General features: G+C 35.9%; 1 protein-coding gene across 1 annotated transcript in view; it reads left to right on the top strand.

Moving 5' to 3' along the window:
- Nucleotides 1-438: 438 nt before the first annotated feature.
- The window catches only part of UNC13C (unc-13 homolog C), a 133,301-nt gene continuing 107,404 nt past the window's right edge, over nucleotides 439-26,335 (top strand). Inside the window, exons 1-2 of the mRNA XM_030955466.1 lie at nucleotides 439-897; nucleotides 9,735-12,956. Coding sequence (XP_030811326.1) covers nucleotides 9,986-12,956 — 2,971 coding nt within the window. The 5' untranslated portion in view covers nucleotides 439-897; nucleotides 9,735-9,985. The remainder of the gene's footprint in view (nucleotides 898-9,734; nucleotides 12,957-26,335) is intronic.

Genomic DNA, 26,335 nt, shown 5'->3' with positions numbered 1-26,335 from the left:
GGACATGTAAGTGCTTTTCAGGGAAAGTGAGTGATGTATTTCTTGTTAAGTGGAGCACCCTTCAATCATCATGGAATGATAGTAGTTATGTAGGGTATTTAGCAGATTCATTACAAATCAGCTGTTGATGAAAGCAGTGCTGTAAGAAACAGCTACACAATCGTTTCTGCGGGTCATGTCAGACTGATAAATAAAAGGTTAGGGTGGAACACGGCCCTGGCGAGCAAGAGCCGCTGTGTCCCGCTGTTCCCCTTGCGGGCACGGATGCGCACCTGGCAGCTCCCCCGACGCACTGCATGTGTTGTTCCTGCGAGCGAGGCTGCTCCGGGAGCCTGAGTGGCTCTGCGAGCAGAGGGGCTGCCTGCCACGCAGGAGGGCCGTGCCTATTGCAGCGGGTGCTGCATTCGGGAGCAGCGGCAGGAGAAAACAGCAGCGGGGGAAGTTCCCGGCACATAAAGCCCCAGGATGATTACTGTTCTCTCGTGTTGATGATGTTTTTGAACCGGAGTAGGACGTTGACTCCTGCTCTGCTATTACAGAGGAGAAACAATCCTGAGCTGCAGAATGAATTAGTAGCTAACATCACGATTACTCTTAGCGGTTAGCACAAGTTGTAGGAGGGGGAAAAAATGGGAGAGGAAGGAAAAAAAATCCCCATTTAATGCTGCCTAGGGAATACCGTGGAATTTAGAACAGATACCGTTGCAGACTAGCAGCATGCCTGACTGCACTTGACTTGAATCACTGGGAAGCAGCCTCATGTTGTATCATTCAAGGCTGAAGGAAGAACGGCAAAATAGTAATGGATTTGTGTACAGTGTTTCTGCATAAATGGAAAATAATATAAAGATGGTGGTATGTAATTTGTGTTTTATTTTTAAGAAGAATTTCATCCAGGTATGTATGCTCTTTGTATTTTTGTCTAGTCTGCATAGTTTTCTCTTTCCTTTGTTTCCTTTGCTTATTTTCATTCTGAATGTACCTCCTGCTGTTTTTGCTAATGCAATGCATTGATTTGTAACTGATTTGCTTTCTAATGCTATAATGTTGATGAAACTGTTTGGACTTCTGGAATTAACACTTCATTAAAAACTGGGGGAGGTTATTTTGTAAGGTTGGTAACTTCACAGTATAAGTTGAGTAAGACAGTATGGTGTTGGATTTTTCAATGAGTTGGTATGTTTAAATTGATATTAAAATATAAACAAAATAATTATATGAATACTCAGTGAAAATACAGTATGTTTTGCTTATTTATGTCAGTGCCTTTCTCCTAATTTGTGACAGGATTAGTAATAAATTGAGCTTTACGGATGCTTATGTATTTCTGGGTCTTGATTAATCTCCAAGATGAACACCCTGCAGCTTTCTTTTGAAGAGGCAGCTTCCTTAGACTATGTGTTTGATTCTGTTCCACAGCTAAATCTGTCTTAGAATACCCTCTATTACGTACCTTCTCCAAGCCACAACCTAAAAACCACCATAACTATTTCATACATTTTTGTCCATCATTTTAACTTCAAGAAGATAACATTAGTATTTCCCTTCTGCAATTTCAGAGGCCAATAGCAGCTGAAACGAATTTCTTACTATGAGGTTGATGGTTCATTTTGCTTTAAGAGGAAGAATTATGCAGATATAAAAATATGACTGCATTCTTTAGCTCTCACTTTTCTTCAGTCACCTGCCTCCTTTTGCACTTTCTTATTAATATATTCTTTCAGCTGACATGTAATAAGTGAAATAGAACACAAAGCTATGTGCTCTTAAACTAAGGACACTGGTAGTTGTCTTATGTCTAGTAAAAATGTATTAAAACACTTAATGCTTATTTGATTTTTCATTAGTCTTGAAATATCTTAAAACATTCTGTTGCATTTGTAATTTCAATGCAGCCCAGTTAGAAGTAAGATTTTTTTTTTATAACATGTTGATCCAAAAAGGTTTAATATTAGTTCCAGCATCATAATACTGTTGTTAACCCCTGGCTAGCAGGAACTCTTACGCCTTAAAAACATTCATTGGTGTAATATCAATTGCTTTCTGATGTGAGAATAAACTGTCTGTAAAGTTGTAGCTATTTTTCACAGAGAGGGTGACACTATACTTGTTTCCTGTTGGTGATTATATAAAATAGATGCCTTTCTTTAGCATAATACACAACTATGATTTGGTAATTGAAAGTGTAAGGTTACTTGACACATACAAATGCTCCAAAAGTCAGTGCTTAATCATCTAAATCAACAAACATAGTGAGAAAAGCAGTGAGAGAATGCTGTTAAGTCTAAAAGCACTAAGATGAATGAAAAGTAGAATTTAAGGTTTAAAGCATGTTTCATTCATCACAAATTCCTTTTGTAAAGGATGTAATGTTAGGAATTATGATTATGAATTAAGATTAGCTGTCATCTCAAAGAAAAAAGCCATGATGCAAGATAAATGACAATTCTTTAAGGTGAATATGCACAACTTGGAGACTTGCATAAAGGTTTTCTGTCACTGTACCATTTGCTTGATCCTGCAGTGATGTCAGCACATTACCATAATGACTATATTTTGCTGTGAAAACTCTTAGGAAATCTCAGGTAAAGTACTGGGATTCCAGAGTGTTACACAGTAGGAGAATACTCATAGCTCAGAACATCTCCCAGTTCACTAAAGCATCAATGAGGACTGAAAATTCCAAATTTTAATTTAACAGTAGTGTTGTGAAAATCCTGGAAGAATGTACTATAATAGCTTCTGCCTTGTGAGACCATTACAGCTCTGAAGCTCTGCAGCCTAAAAATTCTTTGGCACCTAAGAAGGTTGTTACATTGGTTTTATTTTTATCATTTTGTCATTCACTTAGGTTGGTAGCAGAGGTTCTTGCTTTCAGGTACAAATCCCAGTATCACACTTGTCAGTAAATTGAAGCAAAGACAGCAGAGGGGTTTTTTACTAAAGTTTTTGCAGCAAATTTAGAAACATGTTTATTGTGTACCATCCTTATCATTGAATGTCATTTCAGGTGGTAAGCATGGTTTCTATGGTGTCTGCCTACTCCTAGTGTATGTTGTAGTCAACAGTACTTGTAGTCATTTTTGCTTGTGGTATTTTTCAAACCAAATAGCACAGACAATTGATACCATTTTTCGAATGAAAGACCACTTCATCAAAAAATTTCCTTTTCATAACTTTTTGTTCTAAAAGTTTGACGCAAGTATTCATTTACTAGATTTTAGAAAAATATGTAAAATCTCTATGTGCAGAGGAATGGAATCCAGAGGGCTTACTTTTCCCATATAAAGTTGTTCTCTTACTTATAAGTAGTTAAAAAAATGCCCCCAAACCCTAAAGAAAGAAAAAAATCAAAGCTGTAGAGTGATGTAGTGCACATGTGGTCACTGAGTTAATGGTAAACTGTCCAACAGAAACCTAATTCAGGGCAGTGAATTGCCTATTCCAAGGCTCCGGCAAGTACAGTTGGAAGATTAAAATTCTTACCTGAAAGAAAATGGGATGGGGTCTTTTTGTTTGGGTTTTTTTTTAATTATCTTTTCTGATGGAATTACTATCCTGAAAAGTTGCTGAAATTTTTGAAATATTAGTATTAGAAGAAACTTTGAGTACACTAAGTATACTGTAAATACAGTCTCTGCATATATGCTATGCTTCAGTGTAAATTAAATCAAAATTAAACCTTGGGTTCTCAGGGTGTAATGTTTAAAACACAGGCAAAACTAGGGACAGAACTGAGATTAAGTAAAAATTTATGTTGATACTTTCTGGTTTTTAATAGGCACTAAATAGGTTCTGATTATTATATAGTAGCTCTTTTATTTATGGTAATCTGACAAATAGCAAACTGGTAATTGTCTAACAAAGCTAATATGTCTGGTACTGGCTTAGTTATACAGTAATCTCCATATAGTCAGCAAATTAACTTTTCCCTCCCCGTGTTTTCCATTCCTTTAGTAGTCTGCATTTAAATAGAAATTAATTATTTGGTGAAATTGTCTCAATCTTAGCAGGTTTTGAACTGAGTATTGACTAAAAACAAGTTTTTGTATGGGACAGCATATATCATGTATACAGCTGTAAGAGGGGGAAAAGGTCATTATTACTGCCTGGTTATACACTACAGTGTAATTATTTTTTTTTTTTAGTTGAGAAGGTCAAGGAAACAACTAGAAAGATTAAAGAGAAAGAAGTCAGTACATTTAGTCAAATAATATTGGAGCTGTTATCCAAATCATCTGCAGTCACTTATTCTTGTGTGCACATTCAGCTAGCCTGCATTGTCTATGGGCTCTCCAGATGGGTCACAATTTACCTTTAGAATCTGTTCTGTAGCTTTTCACGTCTCAGTATTAATCTACTGTATTTGGCATATTTCTTCCTGTTTTTAGTCTAGTCAAGGCCATTGACCTTTTAGTACAGTTGCTTCAATTACTAGTCTTCATGTTTGTAATGTAAATACCACACTATAGATTTGTTTCTAAAGAAACAGCATTCTAAATGCTTTCAACAATTTTATAACAAGTTACTGAATTGCAATAGCCTCAGTTGCCTTAACAAAACTTTGTAGAGAAAAATGCAAATATTACAAATATGAAGATGTAGAGAATAGTGTAACTAAAAATGTAGTTCTGCAAGTTATTATAAAATAGTGGGGTTTTCTTCAATTTGTCTGTCTTCAACAGTAATTGCAAAAAACCCCTCCATTTTTTTACTGAACAAAAAAAAATCCTCTCTTTTCCCTTAGTGGTCATAGTCATAGGGAAGCAGTGAAGATGACTTTTCTCTCCAGAAAAATTAGTCATCCAAACTTGCTAGGAATTTACATTTTCTTCTAAGCTAATCTGAAGACAATGTTCTTCTATACATTATAAAGTAGTTTAATTACAACTGGTTAACTACTGAGTTAGTTCACTAATGCAGAAAGTTCTCTATATGATTTCTAGGTTAGATGTTCTAAATCACAATGAGCCAGTCAGGTTTAAGCATGTGCTGTTTCCATCTTTTTTCCTTAAACTCTATTAAGTTGTATGCTGACAGAAGAGATACATAATAGACATGAATGACCAGTCTTGCAGTATGATTGTTAAGTTTTTAGATTGGAAGAAACTGTAGTGTGCCCCATGAATATATGTGCAGCCTCCTCAGGACAGCAGTAGGCCTTGTGGGTTAAAAAATAAGCAGATTGTAGGCTCTTAAGACTGGGATTTGAATCAGCAGTTTGGTGCTTTTTACTTTTCATAAATAGAGAAGGCAGCACATTCTGAGAGTGGTTAGATATGCATAAATAGCAGGATCCATAAAGAGATATTATCAGGTAAATAAGCAGATATAGTAAACTTTCCAAGTAATTTTGAAGAACAATAAGAACAGCTTCCTAGCCAAAGGGTGAGAGTGCTGATAGCACTCCATGCTCTTGTGTGAATGTTGGAGGGACTGGAGGGATAGGCAAAAGTCTGCTGCTGTGAAAACCTGAGGAATTCTTGGAACAAAGAGTAATTACCCAAAAGAGAAAGCGGATCTCTTCATTGCTCTTGGCCCTGCCTCTGCCAGGGTCTTCAGGCAGGTCATCCACATAGCATATGCAGTGTTAAGAAAAATGTCATTTTACCTTGAGACTCACAAATTACACAGATTAAAGATGTCAGTAGTTAAGGCTACAAGGAGAATTTAGGAAGAATATAGAGGAGCAGATAAGTGCTCTAAATTAAGTTCTTCTGAATTAGATCATTTGAGATGATTGTCAGTCTAGTGCTCCTGTTATAGTAAATTAATGAAGCAATGTGAAGTGTACACTGTAACGCTTGTCAAAAGGAAGGGAGCATAGGTTTCACCCAGCAGACCTGAACTGAGGGCAAGTACACTTATGTCAAGATAACCTTATCCCCAGGCAAGCATAAGACAAGTAAAAACCATAATTAATAAATCTGTATATCTGAATTCTGTTATTGTTTCCTTATGTACCTGATGGCTAGAGAACCTCTCTTAGCCTCAGTTTCTGTAGATGCAGGGTAGACTACGCTTTTTTTTTGTTAAGTTTAATTAATTAATTTCTGGGGAGTATTTTGCATATCACAAAAATATATTTCTGTCTATAGACTCTAGTCAGTATTTTGGCACAAATACAGGTTGGTATTGCTCCAGATGAAGACTTCTTGGTTTTGTTTTGGTTCCCCCTACCATCTTGGTGTTGTGAACATGAACTGTCACAGGGTATTTTTTATAGAGAGAAAATGCACTTCAGTCTCATCTTCCTGCCTGCCCCCTTTCCATACACACAGACCCCTTGTAGTTGATTAATAGTGTGAAGGTTAAGCAAGGCTATGGTTCTGCCTGGCTCTTGCTTTATAAGAGGACAGTCTGTATCCATGAAGCTACCTCTTACTGGAGAGAGCTGCTGCTCTGCAGCTTCATTTACTAGGGTCTGAACAGAAGCTGAGCAGTGATCTAGCTATTCTATTTAAATACTGAAATTATATTTTAAGATGATTCACTTGTCTTTTTTTTTTTTAATAAAGGGCTGGATTTGTTAAAATAATTTTTTGAAATGGGGGTCTGGTGTTCAGATATGTAACTAAAACACTCTGTTTGCATTATTTAAAAAGCTATCATTTTAAACTCTGCCCACTCCTCCCCCCTTCTACCTGACACATCAGTTTTAGACTTGGAATAAGATCCTTTATAAATGATGCTTCCAACTGACATTTTTATTTTGACAATGCTTTGTTATCAACAAATCCAATTGAATATGCTTGAAGCCGGTCTACATTATCTGTTCACCATCAAGCTGATTAACAAAGCTATTTTCAGATTTGCTATTGGTCAAAAGTTGATGGGCATGTCAGTTTGTCCTTTCTTTATAGAAGAACCCCATTAAGAATTTATTTTAGTTCTAGTCTCCCAATCCATAACATTTTCCCGTTTCCTCCTCTATTACCATCTAGCATGAAGTCCATACCTCACTGCTGTAACATTTCAACATGAATCCTTATGCTTAGAATGGATTAACCCAGTAATGTTGAATTTCATCATAAAAACTGTTTTCATTCAATAAACAAGCAAAGTGAGAATTTTAAAAATTGGGTCATAATGGTTTATTGGGAGACCTGGATAAAACAAGAAAGTCTCCAAATGACAACTTGCAGCTCATTCAAATAATTGACTTAGTTCTTTGTGCTTCTGGAGAGACTTCCTTATCTTATGGAGTTTTAAATTTACATTGATTTTAAATGTTAAGAACAACCTGTGAAAATCTTTACAGAAAGAAATGGATGAAACCTGTAATGACTCAAACTTGATTCCATGTGTAGATATACTATTGTAGAAAAAGAGTTTTTGACAGAGCAATGGTAGGCTGTAAACTGATTAACAGATCATATGACTAATACAGCTGAGATGGAATAGAACTCGCATGAGAGAACATAAATCTGCTCCATTTAGCAGATCTCCCTGTGTTTGTAACAGTACAGCTTTTAATTCACTATGGCATTGTCAGAAACTGGGTTTAAATAAATTCAGTTCTGAATGTTCAGCTATTTGTAATAATTTCAGTTACCTCTGATAAAATCATTGGTTAGACACTGGATAAAACACGCACACACATATATATATGTATATGGCTTGCTATGAAATCAAGATTCTTCTACAGAGAAGCATTAAACCTTACTGAAAGTGAATGGAAATGGTCCAGATTCCAGTGATAACTTCATAATTTCTTGATGCTTTTTAGACTGAGACAGGAAACAAGCCTTCTGGCTTGTTTATACATTCTTGATTTGAAGTCATTTGAAGAATGTCCAAGTCATATAAGTGAAGTTTATAAAAGAAGGCACTTAAAAATCTGTGGCTATGTGGGCAAAGGAGGTAGGCAATCACACTTCAAATCTTGTTCAATAAATGGTTACAAGCATTCGGTGTAAGAGCTAATTGGTTAACAAGTGTTTCTACATCCAGAAACATGCCTTTGACGTTGAAAAGTGTCCCAAGATGGTTCCTTTCTCTACTAATAATATATGAAAAGAAGGCAGCCTTGGCTCTAGTGAAAACTTCTCAATATTCTGAGATGTCATTTGCATTCCTTGCAAATTGCATGCATTGACCATTCTTTTGCTTCCAAATATTGCTTGCTCTTAATTCACTCTTGATGCTTTAGGCATAAGCCTATAAGAAAAAGTGGCAAGGACTATGCTGAAGCATATATGTTAAAAATGTGATTCATGTCCCACAGATATTTCATCTTTTTGTAGAATAATAAATAGCCACTTTGGGAAGAGTGAAGAATGTTTTCTATTCTTCGGCTCACTGTGCATCCCAGTTTTGTTATAACTGGAAAGGAAATGAGTCTGTTTACATTCTCTGTTCCAGGATTCCAGAAGCCAACAGGCTTTTAGCAGCTTTGCCTGTGCTCTGTGCAGCACAGTGCATTTTGCTGCTGCAGTATTTATCAGGGGTTAGTGTTTATTATTTACCATTACATGTGTGTGTATATGTAATGAATAAATATATAGAGTATAATAGTAAGGTCAATGAAGACAAATTATGCAATGCAAAGACCATTTCTTGGGGGATGTCAGTGGACCATCATGTTTCATAGAGTGCCAGGATGTTTGCAGACAAAGACAGTTCATATTCTCAACTCCTCTTAGGACATCACAGAGCAATTTTTAACCCTTTATATACCCTTTATCTAAACAGACTTCTTATTCTGCCAAAGAATTTTTATCTGCTTTAGATACCAAAATGGCCATTTTAAGAACTTCTTCTTTGATGGATTTTTCAGAGCTTGTTGCCTTGTTTTTATTCCACAGCTTTGGAATTGGGAGGTGAATGGTATGCTGTGCAGAAGAATACATTGACCTTGACATGTTTAAAATGTATTGACTACGTTTCTATGGAATACAAGCTTTTGTAGTATGGAATAGAAACTTCCAGATACCTCATGGAAGCTTTTTAGACTTCTTTTAGATCAAATAGCTTTCCTGTTGTAATGGCACCTGTTTATGTCCTGCAATTTGTAAAATACGTTTTCTGTAGGTTTGCCAGGGAAGGGGAGGGTGGTTTCTGTTACCAGAAAAATGTCAAATTTAATAAGCTGGATGAGAATTTCCATTAGTTGTCATTATTTTCTGTTATGCTCTAAATATTTTATTTTACTTCTTAAAGAAGAGATATCAAGAAGATAAGCCCACTTTTGAGTCCTGGCTTATCATAGCATATTAAAGTCTCGTGTCAAAGCAACTATTTCACAAACTATAGTCATGTACATAATTCAATCTCAAGATAGAGCAGCACTTCATATATACAATATTCACTTGTACCTGAACCCTACCTTGTTCCAAAAGGTGAAGCAAGAGAAAACTTTCTACTTTAGTTTTATTAACTAGTAATCATTTATTACCCTGTCCGTTTTTTTGATAACTGCCGCGTATCATATGGATCTAAATTGAAATGTTGGTGCTCTGAAAGCAAGCAGAGAGCATTTTAAACTGAATATCTCTGTTAAAGTCAGAGAATTAAACTGGATGAAGAAGCCTGGAAAAAAGTATAGCTTATTAATTGTTGTTAACAATATTGCCTGAAACTGTTTTCAGCTTCAATTATTCATGAAAAAAATCTATTCAGACAATTATGGGGAATCATCTGTGTTTTCATTGTAACCTACTTAAAACATCATCAGTATTATTGAATGATAAGTTTGCTTGACAGCCATTGTAATGTCATTCCCTCCTTTTTAGATACTTCAAGAAGCCATGTGCAACACAGTGAGATTTTGCAAGACATACAAAACCTCTTCAGGATTTTATTTCGAACAAGCAGATATGTGATTCTTTTTTTAATTTTTCTGTCACATTATTCCAGAGCATCAGTAGTTTTTATGGCTATAGTCTCCATTGAAACATTTGCCAATGATCCTCTTGGAGATACAAATACTTCTCTGGATTAAAAATTGTGTTTTATGGAAACAGCTTAACGTAAATTGCGCTCCATGGTTTCTGCTCTCTTCAAGAGCCTGATCTCATCTTATATATATAAGATTTGCAAAGGAATGTTTACAAAGAAATCGGGAAATAGTACAAAAAGGAAAGAGAGTTGTCAGAGCAAAAAGGAACAAGACTTAAGTCAGATTGGACAAACAAAAAATCCAAAATTTTCCAATACTTTAAAAAGCACCGTTAAAAAGATTGCCAAGTGCCCATCTGCCCGCAACTTATCAACTGAAGAAGAGGAAAGCAGTAGAGAATTTTCACTTTCTCCAACATTCAGTTACAGAGTTGCTATTGCCAATGGACTGCAGAGGCATATTTTTGTAGCAAACACTAATAATGAAGATATAGTTCAAGACCTGTCTTCAAATGATAGCTCTTGTTCTGAGTCATTAAGTGAAGTAAAAACCAATAGCAAGAAAAGCGAATACTTATCCCACACAATGCCTGTGCGACGCAACAGGAAAAGCTTGAGCAGCCTTGCAGCCTCTGATGGAAGTTCGGATGGAGAGCGCACTTTGCACACACTGAAGCTGGGAGCCTTACGAAAACTAAGGAAATGGAAGAAGAGCCAAGAGTGTGTCTCATCAGACTCAGAGCTAAGTTCGTGGAGGAAAACATGGGGGTTAAGAAGTAAATCTCTGGACAGAACTGGCCGTCACCAGAAATCAAACACTCTTGAACCTGGCTTTAGTTCAACGGGTTGTATTAGCCAAACCCACGATGTTATGGAAATGATCTTTAAAGAGCTTCAGGGAATAAGTCAAATTGAAACAGAACTCTCTGAATTAAGAGGGCATGTTAATGCTCTGAAACAATCAATTGATGAAATTTCTAGTAGTGTAGAAGTTGTGCAAAATGAAATTGAGCAATTGCGAACTGGATTTGTACAGTCCAGAAGAGAAACTCGGGACATCCATGACTACATTAAGCAGATAGGCCACCCAGGAAACAAAGCAAGTCTTAGGTTTCTAAATGTGCCTGAAGAGCAGCTTGAAAAAGCTGAAAACATAGTTTACAAAATATTAATAGAAAAAATGGGATTCTCAGAGGCACAAAACACCATTAAAATTGAGTTTGCCCAAAGGCTTGGGCAGCAAAGAGACTGTCCAAATGCAAAGCCAAGACCCATTCTTGTTTACTTTGAGTCATCACAACAGAGAGATTTGATTTTAAAAAAGTCTTATAAACTTAAGGGAACTGGCATTGGAATTTCTACAGATATATTTTCCCATGAAATAAAAGATAAGAAAGAAAGAGGACTTCCTTCTTCTCAGACATATGAAAGCATGGATATGAAACATTTAACTGTGGAAACCAAATCTAAAATGCATGACTGGGAGTCACCTGACAGTGATAAAGACTTGGAATCAGATATAAATAAGAACAGTTATGCAAAAATATCTAAATCAGCAATTCACATAAAAACAAGCACTACAAAGGGGACTACTGAGTCCCCAAACACTAAAGACCTTGACAGAACTGCTGAAAATAGCACCTTTTCACACAGAAGTTATGACAATCAGTCACCAGAATTTGACACTATGGAAAAACAAGCAAAGGCCTATTATTCAGATGTGACTCCTTTATGGCATTTACAGAATGACTTTGCAACACCAAAGCTTAGCCGTTCAGAATCAGATTTCTCAAAATTGTGTCAGTCTTACTCTGAGGATTTTTCAGAAAATCAGTATTTTAGCAGAACAAATGGCAGTTCATTGTTGTCTTCCTCTGATCGAGAACTTTGGCAGCGAAGGCAAGATGATTCTCTAAACTGGTATGGCAGTTCCCAGGAGCAGACTTTTGCCCAAGACATGCAGCAGTATCCAGAGCAAAATGAAACAGGGAACATAGAAACTGTTGATAGTGGAGTAAGCAATGGAATAATCCATGTATCTGGAGATATAAACCATTACGATGATAGTCAGCTTTCTTTACAAGATGATCTTTCCCCATGGCAAAACTGGAATCAGTTGGAACAAGGGGCAGATTTGGGCCTAGACTCATCCACGCAGGAGGTTTTTGTGTATGATATGAGCAGCCCTTCAGACCAACAGACAGATTTTGGAAAGGGCCAAAGTTCTGACCTCCAGTATGATACTGAAAGCTATGATTTCACTCTGGATGGTACTTCTCCATCTTGTCCGGGCCTTGACAGTGAAACACAGAGTCAGTGGACTGGTCAATATGATGATTATCAGGAAACAAATTCTATCTCCTCTTATCAGAATCAAAACAAATTGCCTATGATGTACCGAAGTCAAAGTGAACTACCAAGTGACGACTCGGAGGAAACTGCCCCTAAATCATGGCACAGCCGATTAAGCATAGATCTTTCTGATAAGACTTTCAGCTTTCCTAAATTTGGATCTACGCTTCAGCGTGCTAAGTCAGCTTTAGAAGTAGTCTGGAATAAAAGTACACAAAGTTTAAGTGGGTATGAAGACAGTGGATCATCTTTTATGGGAAGGTTTAGAACACTGTCTCAGTCTACTGCAAATGAATCAAGTACAACTCTCGATTCTGATGTTTATGCTGAGCCTTACTGCTACAAAGCAGAGTATGAGGAAGAATTGATTGAACCATCTGGTGAGAATGAAACGGACTATGTAGAAGTAATGGAACAAGTCCTTGCTAAACTAGAAAATAGAACTAATAGTAGTGAAACTAGTGAGCAGGTCCAAGAGTATGAACTGGACCAGTCTTTGTATGAAACTCCATATGCAATGCTACCAGAGGAACAATATGACACACAGTTTGACAGTGTCATCAGTGAAGAGATATTAGAAGTTGAAAGTGATGTGGTTCCTGAAGTAGAAATAAGGGAGGATGAAAATCAGAATGTCCCAGAGGTGGTTACTGAAGTCACTGAAATTCCAAAGAAAAAAAGAATACGACCATCATTTAAAGAAGCTGCTTTAAAAGCATACAAGAAACAAATGAATGATTTGGAGGAGAAGATCCTTGCTGGAGGTAACAGTGTTTTAATACTGTCTTTTAAGTAAAACATTGTTGTCATTAGAATTGGACGTTGATTTTTGTATGGTACCTTTTCATGCTCCCATTGAATTCAGCAGAAAAAAATCTGCTTATGTCTGGTTTTGTTTAGAGGGTAAAATAGTTCCATAGAAATCAAAAGATTAAATTTTCAACGTCTCTCTGAATACGTTTAGTCAGACATGCTTGTAAGTAACTATATTTCTTTGAATTTCGGTAACTTTAAAATTAAATTTCACAAGGTTTAAGTCTTAAAAAGAACTAAGTAGTACACTGTTCTTGGTTTCCTCATAGTTTTATAAATGTGTTTATAGGAGTAATACAGAGTTTTCAGATGATACACTCTTGCTTTTTTCTATAGTTTCCAAGGTATGGTTGATTCTGTATTCATCCTGATGGGCAGTGTTCTCTACCCCATATGCAACCCATACCTGCTTACATACTTACAAGAGTAAAAGTTTAAACTGATTCTATATGTGTTCTTACTTTGATTCTGTCCTTATTTGTACTCCCAACAAGCTCTCAAGAGTAGTTAGTCCCCAAAATGGTGTGAGAAGAGTGTAGAAGAAAGACAAGAGTGCAAATGGTAGCACCCATGTATGAAGTTACTTTAGGAAGGAACTAAATTCACAGGAGGGTTTCACACTGATTTTTTCATTATTTCTATCTTCCATATTATCAGACTTCAAAGCAGACAGCCATATATATAACTTTAATAATATACAAAGTAATTACTAGTAATAGACAAAGTAATATACTAATAATATACAAATATGGTGATATTCAATGTAAACATTAACTGTAACTCTAATAACATTCAGTATAATATTGCATGTGCATTTAATTGGAAGCATTATAATGACTGTAGCTAGCCAGATGGTAATTGTCACCTTGACTGAATCTTTCCTTTATCTGCCTGGGAAAAATAATCATCTGATACATTCATTTTAAAGATGAAAATCTGTGCCTTTAGCCAAAGATTGTATTTAGTAGTAATGAGCTTGAGCTACTATGGTGTTTCTTTTTATACATGAACTACTTTTACAATAAATCTAAAGTCAACTTGGAAGTCAATTACAAATGCATATAAATTTTGATAGTAGTAGAGCTTACTTTAAAGTCTATTTTACATTTAAATAATGACACTCAATTTTATACTTGCATTTTGCAGCCATTTTTCCACAGTACTCAGTTACATACTAGGTGGTGTGTATATGAATGAACAGCTATCAATAACTAGGATTTTCATTACTTTTTCCTTAATTTGTGATGTATGGGAGAAGGGAACAGCATTCATTTTACCTAGTCATGGTATAGTAGGAATATAATGGTCTCAGGACTTAATTACAGAAACCACACAAGGAAGACCCCAAATTTTGACACTCAAATTGGTTCTACTATTTAAAGTCTGTGTGTTTGTGTATATTGGTAGATACCAGTTGTTAGAAAATGAGAACTAATTTTGATACATCCCATGCAATCCTTCCTAGGAATTAAATGTATGTTCCTCTTTTAACCCAGCAGGTGAAAGACTTCTTTCAGTCTCTTAATCTATTGACATTTTTTCTTCTGAATAACTGAAACATTTCTTATATTTACGGAGAATCCATTTGCCACCAAGACCAGTTTATGAAAATGTGATATTGGGTGTAGTCTATGGGGCAAAGTGTCTGCATAGTTACTAGATGTCATACTAGGACCTCAACTTATATTTCCGAAAATAAAATAATATAGAATATTATAAATGAGGAAGGAAATAAAGGAGAAAGGGAATACATCAGGAGCTTAAGGAGAATTTACAAATGAACTGCTACAACACATTACTTCTCAGTTTATTCTGAGAACAATGTGCATTCACTCTTGAGCAGCAGCTCTGTTTCCTCTTCACACTGTATTTCCCATGCCAACAAGGAAGAGGACACATGTTTCAGTCAGGAATTTTGTTGCAGCAGCCACCAATTGGTTTGTTATAAATGGGTCTTCAAGTCCTGTAGCACACCTAGCAATACCTATTAGCAATACCTATCATCCTTCATGTTTTTATATCTAATGGATGAATATGATATTCTTACCTCTATGTCTGTCCAGAGAACATGTAACAGTTCTTCAGAATTTAAAACTTGCAAAATACATTTCCTAGCTGTAGTAGTCTACTCAAAGAATATATTACCTGAAAACTATTTCTGCTGAGTAACAGGTAGTATTGTTGGAGCAAAATCTTTCTCATTTTATTTTCAGCTAACTCTCAGTGAGCTGGATAATGCATATTATCTATTCACGGATAATGAAATCCACAGGTGGGATGTCTGTCCTTGAAGATAGTCAAAATCCATCTGAACATGGTCCTGGACAGCCTGCTCTGGGTGGCCTGATTTGAGCAGGGTTCTTAGACAAGGCCTCCAGAGTTCCCTCCCAGCCTCAGCTGTTCAGTGATATGGAAATGCATTTTTGAATACTTTGTATGCAGCCTTTGAAGAGGGATGTCTTCTTAATGTCAGTTTGGCTGCTAAGACAAAACGCCTTCAATTTCTGTTTATTACTTGAATGGCACAGTCTAGGAAAAACGTTTTATAAATCAGTTCTTAAAGGAGTTCTTCACAACTCCCAAAACATATTTTTTAACTTCTCGTTTTTGACAACCTGCCTTCTTTTCTTTATGTATGTAATTAGGCATGTCCAGAGAATACTTAGTTTGTCATTTAAGCAAATAGTTTTTTGAGGTATTCAATCTTCATTTTAATATTTGCAGGAGCAATAATAACTTTTTTTAAAAGTGACTAATAGCTGTTCTAGGGTTTGCATTACTTTTATGAATGTTTCTTAGGTTTTATTACTCTCTTACCCCTGTAACTGATTCACAGTCAGCTTCAGATTTCTTACTTTTAGATGGAAAAGCACTAGAAAGAGAAAAATTTCTTTGAATTAATCTTCATTATATAACCAAACACAACCTGTTCTTCAATGAATTGTTTCATCCTTCCATGTTAGCAAGAGTTGTTAGACAACAATCTGTCCAAGCAGAGATAGAACTGTATAATATAGTAGTTTTAGTTCTCTAATTTAATGCAAAAGAAAGTTTTAGAATGATACAGTTTTCATTCTAGTAATGCATAAGATAAGGTCAATAAATCTTTAGTACATGAATAATTTGTTAGTGTACAAGAACGCCATAAGATATTCCTATTCTCTGTCATTGTCTGGAGGAAAAATATACTCTGGGCTGATTGCTTATGTATTATTTATTAAAAAATGTTTTTCGAGGCATACTGAAATGACTAGGTTATACGAATGAGAGGAGACATGAGCAGTACATGAGTAATTCTCAGATTTAAAGTTCTGTAAGGATATAGAGACGTTGCTTGGATGGATGTGTATCAATGGAGGGATTTGAAAAATTGGTGGCTTGAAAAAATCAAAGAAATGCCACCCAGTTGTTTGTTTGTTTCTTTGTACACTGTAATTGAGAATGACTAACACTTTTATTCATTATTCTAGTCCTCACATATCATTTTGTAGCTTTCTTTTTCCCTAATGGTTTCTTCCATTCTGTCCCTGTCTTATCTTTTACAGGTCCTTTTTAATCAGTTTGCTTTTGTTACAATGAAAGCACAGTTTTTCATGTTTTGGGAATTCTTTGAAATCTAAGCACATTCTGTTCTCGTTACACCTTATTTCTTCAAGTATTTTGTTGCTAAAAATTAAATATTAATTTTATAAAATAAATAAAAATTCAGTCTAAACTGTCTTGAACTAATGCAGCTTTCAGTTGATACTGTATGGACTTACTTTATACTGTTGAGGTGTGCGTTAATGTAAACCCAGAATCCCCTAAAAAGGCTTGAACCTGAGTTGTGGCCACACTCTTAAGTTGCCTGGAAGTTTAGCCTCACCTTGTTCAAAGTAATGAATTAAACACTATTTTATGCGATCTCTTTGAGAAGCTTTTCTTGCACTCAGCCCAATAGCATTTTGCATCTTTCTAATCTCAGGCACAGTCTGATGGGGGGAAAAAAAAAGTGACAGAATGAACGCAATTAATCTTTGCATCATTGAGAAAGAATAGTCCAGACAGAAAGGTGACGGTGGTTACAGGGGTCTTATGTTGAAGGAAGAGACGAGAATGTTGACTCCATGTTCAGAAGGCTTGATTTATTATTTTATTATATACATTACATTAAAACTATACTAAAAAGAATAGAAGGAAAAGTTTCATCTCAGAGGGCTAGCTAAGCTAAGAATAGAATAGAAAGAATGATAACAAAGGTCTGTGGCTCGAACAGAGAGAGAGAGCGAGCTCTGCTGTAATTGGTCACTAATTCCAGACATCCACACAAGACCAATCAAGGATCCACGTGTTGCATTCCACAGCAGCAGATAGCCATTGTTTACATTTTGTTTCTGAGGCCTCTCAACTTCTCAGAAGGAAAAATCCTAAAGAAGGATTTTTAATGAAAAGATGTCTGCGACATAGAAACACTCAGAGTTAGTAAAAAGTAGCAGCAGTATCAAGCCTCAAGATTTTTTGTTCTGTTTCAAAACATTGGAGCCACAGTGATACAAGGTTTTGTTTGATTTCCCACATCTCATTTATTTATGGTTTGTTTGGGTTTTTTTTCATAAGAGTGATAAATTACTTCATTAATATAAGGACTGATTGTGCATTCCATGTGGCTGATATAGTTCATCTGCAATGTTTAAGGAAAATGAATATATAGTCGCTTAATGTATCATCTATAAAGAGATGGATTTGGGGACAGAATACTTTTGAACAGAAGGTGATTAATCTGTTGCTCTTCTCTTCATGTGTAAATAATGTAAAAAGGCAGATTTCTGAGAGTTTTCATCTGTGTAACTTCCTTTCTCTGTTTACATCAGAAGATGGTCACAATGGAGCAGATGTATTGTGTAAGCAGGCTGGGGAAGAAATGGTTACTCTTACTATACATTTTAATAGATGTGTGGTACTGGGGAAACAAGATTACTGCAAGTTAAGGAATCTATTTTGGCGCTGTACTGAGAATGATAATGAACCACAGAAATGTAATAATCCATTTTTTTCTGGATTATTTGGTTTTCTTTCTCAATACCATGTTTGTCTCTGTCTTGTCATCAGGTAAACAAAGTCATGGATAGCTTTAACTCTTTTTTGGGGGGGATGGGGACGAGGTCCAATAAGAAGCTGTAGTTGTGTAGAATGGGAGGACACAAAATACATTTTCAGATGATATGGATAGAAACTGATAAATACAATATTCCTGCACCCAAACTGGTTAGCCACATTTCCTTTTTCACATGTGTATGTGTGCACTCTGAAAATCCTCTACTAATATTACAGGAGGTAAAATAATGTTCTAAAGAATTATTAACCACTCTATGAATTCAATCAGGATGGTGCTGATGAACCAAGGTATATTGATTTGACTCAGCTTCATGTGCTTGTTTCGTGCACAGCAGAGTGAATGCATTATTTTCTTGCTACTGGTTTCCCTGGAGTCAGGCATAAGTCTTTATACCTTTCCCTTCCTATTTCTCTACTGTCCTTCGATGGAGAAAAGAGATATCAGAGACTTAAAACAGAAAATGGCAGTCTGACCAGCTTGAGATTAATGGATTTGTAGAAAGGTTGCTTTTGAAAAATTATGGCAGGAAATATAATCAGTTAGTGATGAAGATGATACATCCATCTTTTTGTCTGTGAAGAAAAAGCAAGTACTTACATTCACCAGTTACTCCAAAGCTAGGGCTTCCTGAAAGGATGCTTTGTATCAGTTGCTTGCTACACATTCAGTCTGTACTTTTTCCTCACTAGTTAAGTGAGTGAAAGAAGGATTTAAAAACCTGTTTAATATATCTTCCAGAAAACATAATAGTGTTCTTCTGGCTTATTGTGTTTTAATTTTGTGGTTACAGCATTTATTTTTGTCAGGAAATCTTAGATTATAATACTGGGTCTCTTTGTAAACAGGATAGTAACCAAATAGATTGTAGAGCAGCAGTTTAATTTAGCATAGTAACTCCTGCTAAATCAGTGTGCATTACATCAGAGAAATGTATGTCACAACAACATTTGTGTAACAGTCTCAGATTTTAAAAATTCTATTGTTACCAGATGCCTTCTCCTAGAATAGCTGCACCTATTCTTTAAGCATAAAAGACAAATAAACCAACCAGGCAAACAAACCCAGACACCCCAAACAAAACCAAAAACCCAACCAAACAACAACAAACCAAAAACAAACCACGACATCCTTAATCAGTAATGTTTGGCAGAAATCCATATTTTGGCTGTTTAATAAAAACAAGTAGACAAACAAAAAAAAAACCTCAACAAAGCAGAGTGCCCCAAACCTCTTCTGTTAGAGAACGACTTCTGTTTTTAAGAAAAGGGATTTGTTAAAACTGCTAGCCTCCTCCGTAAAAGTCTCTGCTACTCTCCTCTTCATGATAGCAGGAGGCCATTTAACACTATTTTAACTGACTTTGGAATTCATGTCTATTGATAAATATTCATGTAGTTTATCTGCTCTTTTTGAGCTTAAAGAGATTTAAAGCTGCTAGAGCTAAGAGGAAAGCTGACCATGAATGTCAGTTCCAAGGGGTTTTTATACTGGTTTTGCTGGGAAAATGAATGCAATATTATATAATCAAAAATGAAAAATATTTTTATTTCCAAAATATTTAAGCATTTTCTTTAGATCGTTGTGTTTTACAAGTGGAAGTAATACTGCATAATTTTTGAATGCAGCTTTGGGATAAAGGAATCTTGTTAAAGCATCAGGCTGAAAAAATATCTAGACACGCATTTAAAAAAATTAATGACTTGGAAAATGTGAATTCATAAATAGGCTCGAGTCTTCCTCTCATGTATTAGTGAAGTAGAATATTACAGCAGTGTGTATAAGAGATTCTCTGTTTTGCTGTCAAAGGGAAATTCTGACTACTCCCATGGGACAGGTAGCAGGTTTTTTTCTTTGTGCACATTTTCCAGGTGATCAGTGGAACACCTAGACAGTTGTCTCTCAGGAACTCTCAATAGAAGGAAACACCCATAACCTCTGCAGTTATTGATGATGCAAAATTATTGTTGATACTGCCAGAACTTTGCTAATCATGAGGATTGTTTCCTTGAGGACCTGGGAGTATTCTTCAGATGGCTTGCAAGATAAGTTTTAGTAAATCTGAAAATCAAGACCTATGGTTGTGTTGATGACAAAGCCATTTAAAAACGTCTTGGATGCTATGATAAAGGATATGGTGTGCAAAACACACAAGGATACAAGTTAGCTAGAAAAAATACCACAGAAAATACTGTAATCTGTTTTTGCTAAATTAGTAGTGGCAAAGAGCAGTCTGCTGACTGACACTCAAGTAGCTTCTCTGGAGTAGATTATTGGAGCAGCAGCGAGTGATTTGTCAATGCTGTCAGAGGCCCATAAACTATGGATAGCTCTGGGTATCACCAGAGCAGCTGCAGCGTCACCAAAGGAATTCTTGTCCTTCAGCTGCATATATACCAAGATGGAATAAGGACAGACAGATGTGATGGATGTACTACTATTGAATATAAAAATGAACCAGGAGAGAGGAATATTTATAAAATGCACTTTTAAATCTTATCCTGTAGCTCTTCCTGTTTCATTTTGTACAAACAGGATGGAACTGGTGCTCCTCTGAATCCATAAGACAAGGAGGGTACTGCAAACATAAAGTAGGGGAATTTTCCTTAGGAACTTTTAAAAACATGTTGGGTGAAATTTTCTTTTTCTAAAAAACCGTGAATGTAAAGGACAAGGAGACATTCCTTTTTCTATTAGCTATAAAAAGGGATTGAGGGTTTCAGAAGGATTTATACGTGTCCTATCAAGCAAAAAAAGTCCAAAAGTACCAAAAGCCATCCTTTGAATTCCAGTGTACCAGTCTATAGTTCTTAACATCTGTGTCTCTCTTTGGTGTTTAGGCATAATTATTTCAACTTATTATTTCAAGCAGAGCCAAAACTGTAATTTGATTTTGAGATTACCTATAACATAAAAGATGACAGTAAATAACAATTTTTAAGTGTTTAATGCTAATCATATTATTTCAAATATTGTTCTTCTCTTGTATCTGTTAAGCTAGTTTCTTATCAACAGAAGAAAATCTGATAACTTTGTCTTATCTCAGTAAATGTTATTAGCTTGATGTCATCTTTTTATTTTGTATGTGATTATACATTGACTCATTTTTTCTTTCATTGCCGTAAGTCTTGAAATTAGCTTAGCTAATCTAAATTTTTTAGCCTTCTAGTTTGGGGGTTCTGAATGTTTGTAATGTTTGAAGTGTTAGAGATTGTTTTAAATAGTTCCTAAACCTTATCTCAGAAGTGGAAACAACTCCACAGAAGAAGAAGCAACTTCATGCCAAGAGCAGCTATGGATATTATACCCTGTGAAATATGTGACTGTTGCTCAGACACTACATTCTGATCCTAGCTGTACATGTTATTCTTGCTCTTTAAGAGTACTATATTTATATGACTTATGAATGTGTCACCATTAGCATTTTATTTTACAACAGGGGTACACTTTTGAAGCAAGTCTTTGTCTTCCCAATTCACCACATTTGCTTTGATCACTGGAATGGCTGAGTGGGATCTATGTGTTTTACTGATGCAACCAAGCCAGATGTTGCTCTTCAAGATCACATCTGATGTGCTCAGCAGCTCAGCAGCTAATGGGCTTTCAGTCATCAGGGCCAAAAATAGAAGCAGTATGAAGTAAATGCCCCAAAACATTTTTGCTGTGAGCACTTGTGTCTTTGTCACCAACTGCTTTGACCTTCTGATCCGCTCTTATGGCACTCAGCTCTTTGCTACTGCCCTCGTGTTCTCTGTGGCCCAGGGTGGACAGCAGCTCACCCCTCTGTCCCAGGCTGCCACCGAACATCCCAGCCCTGCTGTCCCTTCTGTCTAAGCTGTCAGGATAAACCAGATTGCTTGTCTCAGTGCAGTCCTCGTGTTCAATGCAAGGAACATGGTATTTGTTTGTTAGAGTCCAGAGGAACTACTCTCACATTTGTTCTCCAACCACTGGGCTGTTTGCTTGGATTTCTTTGGAAGTAATTGACTTCAGCTTGCAACTCAGACCATGATTCATTTGTGGCATTGTTAGCTTTGTGATGCCGAAAGATTTGCAATAATCAATTATCTATTTGTTTTCACAGCAAATAATTGATTACTTGGTTGCATGTACTGTTATCACATGTATTGAGGGAAATGAAATATATCTTTTCATCCTTTTTGGATAATGTATGCCTTATCATTTTAATGCTTTCTGGGGTGAGAAGCGAGTGCTTAAAATGCATGCTGACTTTTTACTTCCTACCATCACTCTAACAAGCCAGAGATTGTCAAGAGAGCCCAGTCTTTAAGAGAATGGTAGTTTTTTGAGCTCACCACATTCTGTAATCAAACAATTCTCATGAGAGCCTATAACTTACTGTTTTAGAGATAAGTTCTAGAATTTGGTAGAAGCATCTACTAGCTGTTGAAAAACAGTAGAAAACAAAGCCATTAGAAGTCTAATGGGACTCAATTTCTAAACACCAGAGATGTTTTTAAAGCATGTCCTTTTGTTTCAGATTTGCAGACCACTTTATTAATAGAGACACAAATGCAGTTTTCATCCTCACCAAACTGACCTCCTGTTTTGACTCTCCATGTATCCGCTAGTAATTTTTCTACATCACTGCTAGTAAAATGCTAGCAGCAATTCTTGTATTTCTCCTGTCAACCAAGCTTTATTCAAGTTTGACCTTCTCTTTGTCAGACAAGCATCACTCATCTCTTATGATGTGCTAGCTTTAATATTATCTTTCAAGCGTTATACGCAATCTCCCTAGAATAAGCTTCAGCAATACAATATCCTCTGGGCTTACACAGTGTAATGTTCTGTTCTCTAGTGGCAACAATAGCTTCTGGGTGCAGGATTTATTATTTTAGCATGGCTTAATTTGTGTCATTGTTTTGGCCAATCTACTTCTTTAATGTCCTGCTTCTATTCAAACCTGGTTTTCATCTTTTATTTCCCTTTCTTGGTAATAGATGCTAATTAAAATTGTCCATCTCAGACTTGAAACTACTTCTGACTGTGGGTACTTTACACATGTTATTTTCATGGAACAGTTGTATTGTTATCTAATTCCAGCAAGTATTTTGTCTGAAGGCTTTGCTTCCAGGAACAACATAATTATCAGTCAGTTTGACATTCTTGCAGACATTTTTCAGAATTAAATATTGAAATGGTACTTTGAGAGAATAATGACCTTAAATCTTTTTCCTATTTGGTGTTGTGCCATAATGCACTCTTACAAGAGTGGAAAATCAATGTTTTGATTAATTTTGATCCTAGAATTTCCTAACAGTTTAGATTTTTAGAACCTTATTACAGTTCTTGTGCTATGGCGTGGAGTGGAGAACTGAATTTTTGCAGTCATTAAAGAAAGGGGAGAGTGTTGGGACATTGTTCTGCTGCTCAGGAAAGTGCAGAAGTGAAATAATGACACAAGACTTTTGAAGGAGGGTTATGGCTGGGGAGCAGAATCCCCTGAACCTCTTTGATGGAAATACCTCTGCTGACTGATAGAGCCAGTTGTATTTCTGATGGTGTCACAAGCTAAAAAAGCAAAGGTCTGTCCTGACTTCCATATCTTAATTACTAATATACCTTTCATGCTTGGAAACTGTCTTTTCAGCATCCTTTATAGATTTGTTTTTTCCTCACAAAATTGGGTATAGAAGCTGGTTGTCTTGCATGATTAATTTCTATTTTGTGTACGAAGTTACAGGTGACAACATTGCTAATAGAATGAATAAACTGGACCGTGGCTGAAAACTGAAAACAGTTGATAAAAATGTTAAGTTAAACTTTTCTCAGATCTGTTAATTTTAATTCCAAGATTGAATAGCTATTTTGCAGTATTAATAAACACTTGTTGGAAATTTTACTTAGCCTACATTTAAACTGGTAGGTGGATAGAAAATAACCAGGGGCCTTTTTTGAGGGTATCAAAAAAATGACAAGACCCTCTCACTTCATTCCCCAGCCATATGTAAACTATTTTCAACAGGAGCCAAGATTTAGTGGCTATGCTGAGAATTATACAGCTTTTTAATACCTAGAACTTATTAAAGTAAATTTAAAGACTAATTTTATCTAATTTCCTGCTTAGTTATCTAATTAAATGTAATTGACTGCCTTAAAAAATAAAAAGGGCTTGTGCGCACTTTCCTTTTGCCTTCAATATTTGACATCAGTAAAAATAATTTTCAGTAGTATGCAGATAGATGACCACCCTGCTCTTCATCATTCTACTACACAGGTTTGTAAATATCAATGTGGACTGCACTGAGCTGAAATAGCACAATTAAGGAGCAAAAGGATTTTTCCTATAATCCTAGTAAAAATACCTTCCTCTTATGTACAATGGCCTGTGGTATAAAGGCACAATCTGAAGGCTATTACTGGTATTTCATAATGTAATGAATTTTCAATTAAAATGTAAGGAGAAACAACTAATTAAAATAAGAAGGGTTAACTATAAGAACCAGTATTTCCACTGCTCCTAGGTGCACTCATTACTTTTTTAGGTTAGTATTTTGACTGTGTGGATGACAGAAGTGAGTTACATGAAGATAAACTCTTTTAAGTAAATCATTGTCATTCAGCAGTATAATCTGAGATGTCTAGCCTTGAATCCCTGATTTGAAAATACATTCAGTGGTCTCTTACATAATCACAGTTCATTTCTTATCTACATCAAGGAATGTTGCTGTCTGTTCTGGTAGCCTAACGACTACTAAAGTGAATTGCTTGGTGACTCTGTACACTTCTCAATTTGGTGCTCTCATACATGCAGAAAACACTTCCAGTTCAGATTATTTCACTCATGGTGAGTTCAGAAGAAGCAGTAAACAATGAAGTTTTCAAACTAATTTTGTCTCTGAAGATGCATTCATTTGTTACAAAGAAGAGATGTTCTTAAGATCTCTTTTTTGGGAAATTTGCGTCACTTGTCTGCTTTATGCAATTTCTATTGAGAAAAGAGACCATTAGATGGGTGCATTTTTCTTTGTATGTAGTGACTGCCAAGAAAAGCAAGTTAAACCAAAAACATACCTTTCCTTCTTCCTAATTTTGATTGTCACTCCTTACTAAATTTAGGCAAAATTAGGTCCCAGTAAAGGAAATGTAGTGAAATTAGAGTAAGTTGGCTGAAACCAAGACAGGGAAAGAAAATTTTACATATCTGTCTATCTCTCATGCTCTGAAAAAATCCATTTTATGTAGAAGACAAGTCTCAACAATTTTTAATATAAATTTTTTTAAAGTGAATTAAACATATAATGCATGTGATTCTTTAGGCATCTGATATCAAAGTGTCTGCCAACTGTTTAAGAATTGCATTCCACATAAATAAGACAGATTTGTTCTGTGCCTTTGTATGTCAGTATTACCAGTTTTGCTATGATGAGATATTCTAAAAGAAGGTGCAGGTTGCATGAAAAGATTGTGTGAGGCTTCTAAAATTACAAGTAGCGTCTTGCTTAAAACTTCCCTCAGTCCCCAGATTTTTCTTTGCCTTTGGACTCTTCCTTTTTTACAAGTTGGAGAATGGATGCCTCTGTCTCTCCTACCCTGTTGCTAAGTGCTGTCATGACTTTCCTCTCATTGATGTCCAGATGCTGCTCCAGCCCTCTGGGTTTAATTCCTCTTTTCTTTAGGCCTCAGAAAAGCACACCCCACCCTGTTGCCATGGCCAGCCCAGCTTACAGTCACCTATTTCCTCTTGGTTCTGCTTTCACCCTGCTTATGAAGTGCTATAATAATATTGGAGTTGGGAAGTTAGATCTTATGGTTGTCCAGATATTCTTTATATGCTTGAAAGTGTAGCCAATACTATCTGATATTGTGAGACAAATCCATTTCACAAATAATTTTTTTTAAAAAATAGAATATTTCAGGAGTAAGCTCATTTTCATAAATCTAGTCAGTCAAATGCTTTGATCATGTAAGCTGCCTCTAACATTAGTGGCAGAATAGAGCATTTTAGTTCCCTGATTGTCACTTCTGTACTCTATGCAATTTACAGTTGCCAGTATATTTTGGATATATGTGTTTGAATGTCATTTTTCCTGTATATAAACTGGTTTAAAAATTAAATGTGGCACATGTTTAAGGTGTAAATTGTTATTTTGTGATGTACATAACCTGAGATATCTCTGAACATCTCAAGAATATCCAAACGATTTAAAGGGTCCTTGAGCACTCCCTCTGGGGAGGTGGGAAGATCAGTAAGGTGACAATTAAAACAATGCT

Source organism: Camarhynchus parvulus, chromosome 10, assembly GCF_901933205.1.
Source record: "Camarhynchus parvulus chromosome 10, STF_HiC, whole genome shotgun sequence".
Taxonomy (NCBI): Eukaryota; Metazoa; Chordata; class Aves; order Passeriformes; family Thraupidae; genus Camarhynchus; species Camarhynchus parvulus.
This window is presented reverse-complemented; position numbering and strand designations above follow the sequence as displayed.